This window comes from Nansenia antarctica (genome assembly GCF_963989245.1).
Source record: "Nansenia antarctica genome assembly, chromosome: 19".
Taxonomy (NCBI): Eukaryota; Metazoa; Chordata; class Actinopteri; order Argentiniformes; family Microstomatidae; genus Nansenia; species Nansenia antarctica.
This window is the reverse complement of record NC_137692.1, coordinates 17442397-17452396: the sequence shown is the minus strand read 5'-3', so window position 1 is coordinate 17452396 and position 10000 is coordinate 17442397. Positions and strand designations below refer to the sequence as shown.

General features: G+C 47.3%; 1 protein-coding gene across 1 annotated transcript in view; it reads left to right on the top strand.

The window, feature by feature from the left end:
• Positions 1 to 10000, top strand: part of LOC308174100 (apoptosis-stimulating of p53 protein 2-like) — a 32059-nt gene that overhangs the window by 1449 nt on the left and 20610 nt on the right. The window contains 9 exon segments of the mRNA XM_080549157.1: positions 48 to 118; positions 2962 to 3045; positions 3047 to 3064; positions 5269 to 5304; positions 5306 to 5338; positions 5340 to 5445; positions 6379 to 6560; positions 8239 to 8373; positions 8376 to 8405. Of these exon segments, the coding sequence (XP_080405283.1) occupies positions 48 to 118; positions 2962 to 3045; positions 3047 to 3064; positions 5269 to 5304; positions 5306 to 5338; positions 5340 to 5445; positions 6379 to 6560; positions 8239 to 8373; positions 8376 to 8405 (695 nt within the window).

The following is a 10000-nucleotide window of genomic DNA, read 5'->3' as shown; positions in this document are numbered from 1 at the left end:
CTGCTCTTGTGTCAGCCTCTCTGATTGGTTGTGTGTTGGTTCCCCAGGTGTGTCTCGCGGTGGGGAGCCCAGGAGGAACGGGGTGAAGGTCCCTGCTGACAGGAGGATGGAGAACGGGGTGAGGAACCCTAACCCTTCTGATGTTAACCCTAACCCTTCTGATGTTAACCCTAACCCTTCTGATGTTAACCCTAACCCTTCTGATGTTAACCCTTCTGATGTTAACCCTTCTGATGTTAACCCTAACCCTTCTGATGTTAACCCTAACCCTTCTGATGTTAACCCTAACCCTTCTGATGTTAACCCTAACCCTTCTGATGTTAACCCTAACCCTTCTGATGTTAGGAACCCTAACCCTTCTGATGTTCTAACAGCATGTGTGTTTCACACTGGTTTGATCACTGTGTTCAGTGTATATATAATAATAATAATAATAAACATTATTTATATAGCAACAGTGATTTGAGTATGTGACTGAGTTATATAGTAACAGCTTTTAACAGTGAAACCCTTAAAACAGTGTTACAAAGTGCTTTATAAATAGATCAAACAGATATGCAAATATAAACAAGAACTACAAGTAGAAACAGTCAAGCACATCACAGTAATGAAGACCCATGTAGCAGTGCTGGGTGCAGGTCAGCGTGCTGTGGTTGGTGTACGTGTTGTCTGCTTGGTGGTGTAACAACGTGACAGTTGGACATCTGGTGTATCTGAGGTAGGGATGGACGGTTTTTCGGTTATACCGAAAACCGGGGTTTCTAAAAATAGAAACGTTTTTTTATCAAAACCGTCTGAAACGTTTTTTTTTTTTTTTTTTTTTTTAAGAATAAGAATAAAACTGGAACATGTCACATGTTTGTCGTGTGTGAAAATAACAATGATACAGTCTGAATCTGCCGCACAATGAGTGAGAGGTTTGGTCAGTTGTGAAGAATAACTGAGGATTAATATCTAATTGGGATTATATTTAAGGGTAACGAATCACTCTATGGGAAAGATAGTTGCCTTCAGTTATTGGTAGATAGGAAAGGTTTTTTACAATTACTCGCTTACATTTAATTTAATAAGATCATTTTCGCTGCTCTCTGTAAAGCGCATTGGGTCACTTTTGTGAGAAATGCGCTATAGAAATAAAATGTGATTTGATTTGATATCAATCAATCAATCAAACTTTATTTATGTTCTATAGCACAAATCATGCATTGAATGTAACTCCAAGTGCAGTATTTACTAAACCACAATATAATAAAACAAGAGCTATACGGATCAAGAGTGTTTGTGCACAGCGCCACTGTGTGTGAAGGCGCTACTGAAAGTGATGACAGAACGCATGTCTCAGAAGATACGCGGTCACTTAGTGACGCAAAGGTAGTTCTGTATTTATCTCTATCTGTATTAGTACATTTATTTTGAAAGCTCTATTTTGACAGCTCTACCATGGGCACTTTTATTTTGATGGGGCATTCTTTGTTGATTGACTTACGACAGTTCAGGACGAGTCAGTCTCGCGGCATGTGGTTTTTATGAAAAGCTTTAAGTATGTTCACTGCATAATTCTAAGTCTAATATTTCAGTGATTATTGAGCAGTATTCAAATATTTAAATACATTGAGCAGCAGCTGAAACTTTGTCTAAGAACCAAGATATTGAGAAAGCAGTTCATTCAATGAAGACGCTGTTCCAAGAGATGATCTTCCGTGCAGGCGTGCACCCTGGATCAGCGGAGCTGGTGTGTTAAGTGTTCATGTGTTTTCTTGTATGGTGTAGCTTACAAAAGTCTGCCTTTCCACTTATATTTGTGAAACTAAGTAGCCTAAATGTGTTGCGACTGTGCTTACGGTGTTTTAATGGTGTTCGACATGAGTGTATTGTAGCAGTAGGGCTCAATTATTTGAAATTGGCGCTCTTTTTTTTTCTTCCGGTTAACCGGAAAACCCCGGTTTTAGTCTTTGACGGTTTTTCGGTTTCAATAATTGGAAACCGTCCATCCCTAATCTGAGGCAGGTCACGCTGTACTTCTGGGGTTAAAGGAGGCTGTTCTTCTGGGGTTAAAGGTGGCTGTTCTTCTGGGGTTAAAGGAGGCTGTTCGTCGCTGATTTGATCGTTCTTTCTACTTGAACTTCTTCTGCATCTCTGTCAGTTGCACACAGACACACACACACACACACACACAATCTTTGTCTCTTACACACACACACACACACAATCTCGGTCTCTCTCTCACACACACACACACACACACACACAATCTCTCTCTCTCTCTCTCTCTCTCTCTCTCTCTCTCTCTCACACACACACACACACACACACACACACACAATCTCTCTCTCTCACACACACACACACACACACACACACACACACACACACGGTGACTCCTAACAGAACAGACATGTTATTGTGCTGCTCTGAGCCGTGAGAACAGCCACGTCTCACACCAAATACAGGCTGAAGGAGAGAGTAGTCAAACACAGAGAAGGAGAGAGAAGGAGAGAGTAGTCAAACACAGAGAGAAGGAGAGAGTAGTCAAACACAGAGAGGAGAGAGTTACAACGAGATATGGAAGAAACACTCTGTGTGCGTGTGTGCGTGTGTGGTGTGGTATGAACACCACCGCCATCAAGTACTCTGCTACCCCGAGCACCTGACCTAGTGTTATTATCTGTGATGTGTGTTACTGTATTTGCTGTTTCATCTATGTGTAAATCACTCTGTAACCTTGTTAGAACATAAACAGGTGCTCTATAAATAAAGATGATTATTATCATTATTATTATTGTCAACCTATACCAATAATTCAGGTTCCTAGGCTCCCTCACAAATACCACTAAAACAAACCACATTCAGCCTCTAGTTGACTCTCTCTCTCTCTGCCCCCCCCTCTCTCTCTCTCTCTCTCTCCCCCCCCCCTCTCTCTCTCGTCCCCCCCCCCCTCTCACCCTCTCTCTCTCCCCCCAGGTGGCAGCCCCCAGAATGGACATGACCCTGGCTGAGCTGCAGGAGATGGCTGCTAGGCAACAGCAGCAGATAGACGCTCAGCAGAAAACTCCTCGCATCCAAGGTACCTCAGAGAGAGAGAGAGAGAGAGAGAGGGGGGGGGAAGGAGAGAGAGAGAGAGAGAGAGAGAGAGAGGGGGGGGGGAGGGAAGGGAAGGAGAGAGGGAAGGAGAGAGGGAGAGAGGGAAGGAGAGAGGTAGCGAGTTAGGGAGGGACGGATGGCGGGAGGGAGGGGGGGGGGTAGGTAGGTAGGTAAGTGGGTGGGTTAGTTGCAAGAGAGAGGGTGAGTTATCAAAGAGGGAAGAGAGGGTGAGAGACAGGGATTGGGTGAGAGGGTGAGAGATGAGAGGGTGAGAGACAGGGATTGGGTGAGAGGGTGAGAGATGAGAGGGTGAGAGAGACGGGGATGGGGTGAAAGGGGGAGATGAGAGGGTGAGAGACGGGGGATGGGGTGAAAGGGGGAGATGAGAGGGTGAGACACAGGGGATGGGTGAAAGGGGGAGATGAGAGGGTGAGAGACAGGGATGGGGTGAGAGGGGTGAGAGATGAAGGGTGAGAGAGGACGGGGATGGGGTGAAAGGGGGAGATGAGAGGGTGAGAGACGGGGATGGGGTGAAAGGGGGAGATGAGAGGGTGAGACACAGGGATGGGGTGAAAGGGGGAGATGAGAGGGTGAGAGACGGGGATGGGGTGAAAGGGGGGAGATGAGAGGGTGAGAGACAGGGATGGGGTGAAAGGGGGAGATGAGAGGGTGAGAGACGGGGATGGGGTGAAAGGGGGAGATGAGAGGGTGAGACACAGGGATGGGGTGAAAGGGGGAGATGAGAGGGTGAGAGACAGGGATGGGGTGAAAGGGGGAGATGAGAGGGTGAGTGACAGGGATGGGGTGAAAGGGGGAGATGAGAGGGTGAGACACAGGGATGGGGTGAGAGGCTGAGAGATGAGGGTGAGAGACGGGGGATGGGGTGAAAAGGGGGAGATGAGAGGGTGAGACACAGGGATGGGGTGAGAGGCTGAGAGATGAGGGTGAGAGACGGGGGATGGGGTGAAAGGGGGAGATGAGGAGGGTGAGAGACGGGGATGGGGTGAAAGGGGGGAGATGAGAGGGTGAGACACAGGGATGGGGTGAAAGGGGGAGATGAGAGGGTGAGACACAGGGATGGGGTGAAAGGGGGGATGAGATAGGAAGGGTAGTTGAACAGAGGGAGAGAGGCCAAAGGGAGGTTGACGGGAAGAAGTGGGGCGAGCTCAGGAAGAGGCAAGAGTTAAAGAAGAGAAAAGGACTGTTCGTTAGAGATGGAGTGAAGAGCAAACGAGTGGGCGATGAAGGGAAGGGGAGAGAGAGACAGGGAGGGAGAGAGGGAGGGGGAGAGAGAGAGAGGGGAGGGGGGGAGGGGGGGAGTGTAAGAACAGGTTAACGAAGGAAACAAGGATGTTACAGCAGAATGAAGTTACCTGACCTGTCAGTGTTGCTTCTCATTCGTATCCGTTCAGAAGCTAAGATGAGCTTAGCTCAGGACTGTTCAGAAGATGAGCTCAGCTCAGGACTATTCAGAAGCTAAGATGAGCTCAGCTAGCTCAGGACTGTTCAGAAGCTAAGATGAGCTCAGCTCAGGACTGTTCAGAAGCTAAGATGAGCTTAGCTCAGGACTGTTCAGAAGTCAGCAGTCCTGAGACTGTCCCAGTGCGGAAGACTACCTTGCATCTGACGAGGACCGAAAGACAGATGAGTTTAACGTGAAATCGTTTGATTGATTGATTGATTGATTTGATTTGTATTTCCCGTGAAGACTTCCTCTGCTCCCCAAGACATCTTAAACCAAAGGCTCAGTTATACATGTACATATATATATATATATATATATATACACAAAAGGCTCAGTTATACATGTACATATATATATATATATATATATACACAAAAGGCTCAGTTATATTCTGTTTATATAATTGAGACACATTTGAATTATTATCTCACAAATACTTCCGGAACACTCACCACCTAGAGTGTTCCAAGTGTTCTATGTGGTGTTTACCTTTAACCTCTCCTCCCTCCCTCCCCTCCCCTCTCCCCCCTCCCTCTTCTCCTTCTCTCCTCCCCTCCCTCTCTCCTCCCCCCCTCCCTCCCTCCTCCCCTCTCCTCTCCCCTCCTCCCCCCCTCCTCCCATCCTTCCCTCTCCTACCTCCTCCTCTCTCCTACCTCCTCCTCTCTCCTCTCCCCTCCTCCTCCCCCCTCCCTCCCTCCCCCCCTCCCCCCTCCCCTCCTCAGGAGCAGCGTCTGCGGTACCTGAGGCAGCAGGAGCAAGCGGGCGCAGCAGCATGCGACGGAGCAGGAGAGGCTTGCAGCGGCTGCGGGAGAACGTGGAGAACCAGGAGACGCGGCTGAAGAAGGTCCGCGCCCTGAAGGGCCAGGTGGAGCACAAGCGCCTCAGCAACGGCAAGCTGGGTGAGTGTGTGGGGGGAGGAGGAGGGGGGAGGGTGGGGGTGGGAGGGCCAGGTGGTGGGAGCACAAGTGCCTCAGCAATGGCAAGCTGGGAGGGAGGGGGAGAGAGAGGGAGGTAGGTAGGTAGCAAGGGAGAGAGGTAGTGAAGGAGGGAGGGAGGGAGGGAGAGAGAGGTAGCGAAGTGGGGTGGGGGGGGGGGGGGCAATAAATATCAGTGTTGTCTGCATAAAAAATGAAAACTGGCTTTTTCGTTGGACATTTGTTCTATCATTGTTAGTGTAGATTGTTTAACAAAAGCGGCCCCAGGACAGAGCCCTGTGGCGCCCCCTTCCGGACAGTTAGAACAGCAGACAACCTTTCCATTGAACTGGACACACTGTCGCCAGTCAGATTCAGTATTTGTCCTCCTAGCTGTAGCCCATACTTAGTTTCTGTCATGTATTCATTTAGACAAGTCAACAGAGAACATGGGTACCTTTTAACTCTACATGTTCTTACTGGGGCGCGCTTGTTTGTCGTATCCACAACAGTTTCTCTAAAGAGGGGCGGCGGTTAGAGCAGGAGGTAGAGCAGGAGGTAGAGCAGGAGGTAGAGCCGGAGGTAGAGCCCTAGGTAGAGCCGGAGGTAGAGCCGGGGTCTAATGATCGCAAGGTCGGCAGGTCGGCGGTTCGAACCCCGGCTGGCCACGTGTTGCGGTGTCCTTTGGTGCAAGACACTGAACCCCCAAAATTGCTCTCAGTGAGCGGGCCGGCGCCTTGCATGGTAGCTTGGCCGCCGTTGGTGTGTGAATGTGTGTGTGAACGGGTGAACGAGAGGCCGTTGTAAAGCGCTTTGGAATAAGGCGCTATATAAGTCAGTCCATTTACAAACATCCGTGTGTGTGTGTGTGTGTGTGTGTGTGTGTGTGTGTGTGTGTGTGTGTGTGTGTGTGTGTAGTGGAGGAGATCGAGCAGATGAGCGGGCTGTTCCAGCAGAAGCAGAAGGAGCTGACGGCGGCCGTGTCCAGGGTGGACGAGCTCAGCAGGCAGCTGGACATGCTGAAGAACGGCAAGATGGACGCCTCGCACGACAACCACAGCTCTGTGGCCGAGCTGGACCGACTCTACAAGGAGCTGCAGGTGTGTGTGTGTGTCTCTCTCTCTCCCCCTCTCTCTCTCTCTCTCTCTCTCTCTCTCTCTCTCTCTCTCTCTCTCTCTCTCTCTCTCTCATCTCTCTCTCTCTCTCTCCCCCCCCCCCCTCTCTCTCTCTCTCTCTCCCTCCCTCTCTCTCTCTCCCTCTCCCCCTTCCTCCCACTGCTCTCTGTTCATAAACATTTTGTTCATTTAGGCTATACATATCCAAGAGAAAAATAAATATATATATTATAATATATAAATCTGCATAAATAATGCAAATAATATCATTACCGTGGCCCAAACCTGCTGAGCCATATAAACGAGAGCCTGTCATCTCCCCCCCTAAGGGCCTGTAGATGTATTGACAACAAACAACACGCACTAAATAATTAACACACAATAACCAACATCATCCATATTACATGAACGAGAGTCTTGCGCTTCATTAGGAGAGGATCAACTTCGTCCCAGAGCATTTGTTGTTTTCATTATTCAATAGTAGACACATTCACAATGTGTCTTAAAAACGACTTCTGAGCGAAGATATGTCCCTTTGAATGCCCCCATCTGTCCTGGTGTTGGTTCAAATTTCCCATTTCATTCAGTAACTACAACTCCCAAGATTCCCCTCTCTCTCCCTCCCACGCGAGGTCCTTCTGTTGAACAGCAACAAAGCTAGACCTAGCACGTGCTGCTCTCTGGGAATCAGAGTAGAGCAGCAGGTCAGAGTAGAGCAGATCAGAGTATATATACAGGTCAGAGTATATATATATATATATATATATATAGGTATATTTCTTTCTGCTTCTATCACGATGACTGCCAATGGCCCCTGGCCTGAGCTAGATTACTCTTCCTGCTACGACTAGTGAATTGATGATTCACTTGCTTAGTCAAATGTATCGAACCTTATACCAAGGTTCTCTGTTGAGTTGTCTAAATGAATACATGAGAGAAACCAAGTATGGAGCCACAGCTAGGAGAACAAATACTGAATCTGACAGGTTACAGTTTAGGGTCTTTTAGGGAATAAGTGTACACATCTCACTAAGAAGTTAAAATCAGACTTTTATTTAACTACCACAACAGAGAATCTCAACAATCCTTTTTAGGTTTTTGGAAAGCCATCAAGTCCATGAACGCCAATTGTAAACTAGGATTTACCACCGGTTCAAACCCCGGCTGGCCACATGTCGAAGTGTCCTTGGGGGCAAGGCACTGAACCCCTAATTGCTCTCAATGAGCGGGGCCGGCCGCCTTGCGTGGTAGCTTGTCGCCATGTGTGTGTGAATGTGTGCGTGAATGAGAGGCTGTTGTAAAGCGCTTTGGAATAAGATGGTAACATATACAGGGTCCTTGAAATCCTTGAAAGTTTGTGAATTTGAGAAACTGAAATCATCGTCCTAAAAGTTTTTGAAAATAGACTTGGGTCATTGAAAGTGCTTGAATTCCTCTCTCTCTCTCTCAAAAAAAATATCATCAACTAGTTCTGTCTCAAACTATGCCGTGTTGGGTCCTTGAATTTGAGGGAATTGAGTCTTGAAAGTCCTTGAAAGTCCTTGAAAGTCCATGAAAGGTGCTTCAAAGTCCTTGAAAGGTGCTTGAATTTGATGTTTCAGAAGGTGTTGGGAACCCTGTATATAAGTGTAGTCCATTAAACCACGGACCGCTGCTTCCTCAGATCCGTAACAAGCTGAACCAGGAGCAGAGCGGGCGGCTGCAGCAGCAGCGGGACAGCCTGAGCCGGCGCAGCGTGGAGGTGGCGGCCATGGACCGCAGGGTCAGCGAGCTGAGGGAGAGGCTCTGGAAGAAGAAGGGGCCGCGCTGCAGCAGAAGGAGAACCTGCCGGTGAGGGGACGGGTCTCACACACACACACACACACACACACACACACACGTACATATGCACACACACATGTACATATGCACACACACACACACACACACACGTACATACTGTATGCACACACACACACATGTACATATGCACACACACACATGTACATATGCACACACACACACACACACACACACACACACACACACACATGTACATATGCACGCACACACACGTATAGCAGGCACTGCGCACATACACATGTACACATTCACAGACACACACATACACACACCAGGGTTTCCGTTAACCGGTAATTACCGGTCTTTGTCCGGTAAAATATGTTGAAGTCCGACATATTTAAACCTCTTCGGTCATAATGTCCGGTGAAAATAATTCCCTCTAAGCACAATTTGAATCCAATTCGCTAAAGTTTAATTGTCACATTCTGATTATAGGCTATGTTGTGTCTTGTTGTTCTCTAACTTACAAGATACACTTTATATTAATAATACTCGGGTCTCTGGAGCAACGTTCAACGAGCATGTTTATTCAGCATCCCAACGACAACCAGACCACACTAGTTGATCGATGATAACATTGTCAAGATGTAATGCTACGGAGGCAATAGCAATCAATCCCAGATCTATGCTAAACATAGCAATATACTACAGGCTATTATATTTCAAAAAGTCTCGAGGGTTCCGAGTTGAAAGAACATTTCCCCTGGCTGCGTTTAGATGGGGAAGGAAACATGTTCTGCTCACCGTGCAAAAAATCGGGGAGGAATAACGGATTCACGAGAGGAGCAACGAATATGAGAATGTTGCACTTTTCAATAAAATGTTATAAATCTAGACATTGTGGTATTTCTTTATATACGTATCCCAGCCTGCCTATCAATTGTTTCTCAATAAACAGTTATGTTCTCCTCATTGTCATACTCCCGAGTCCGAGTAAGTATGATTTGACAGGCAGCTAGACTTAATGCCTTCCCAACCTGCGAGACCTGGTTATAGAAATGACGTTGTTTTATTGATAAAAAAGGGTAAAACTGGAAAGAGAAAATAGAAAACTCACATTAATCCCAAACAATTTAACAGACTTAAGTTAACGTAATGTGGAGTCCGTTCATTGATCGATGCAGTCTGTTCAGTTCCCAGTGTGGCGCGCGTTCAGCGCTCGACATATGGCATAGCGCGCATGCGAATCATGAAAGCCGATATTATTATATTTATTATATAGCTCGCATCTAATCGTATCGGATGAGAAATAGACATTAAACGGCATATATAGGCTACACAACAGTAATCACCGCGACAAACAGCTATATTATATTTTAATATGATGACCGGAATATCTCACGTTTGTCCGGTAAATTGAAATCTTCCCGGACACGTTGACCGGCGCCAATTTTTTCTAACGGAAACCCTGACACACACATGTACACACACACACACACACACACGTAAAGCATGCACTGTGCATTCACACACGCACACACACACACACACACTGTACGCACACAGGCACACACACACACACACACGCGCGTGCACACACACACACACAATCGCACGCTCACCAGTGTTGACATTCACACACT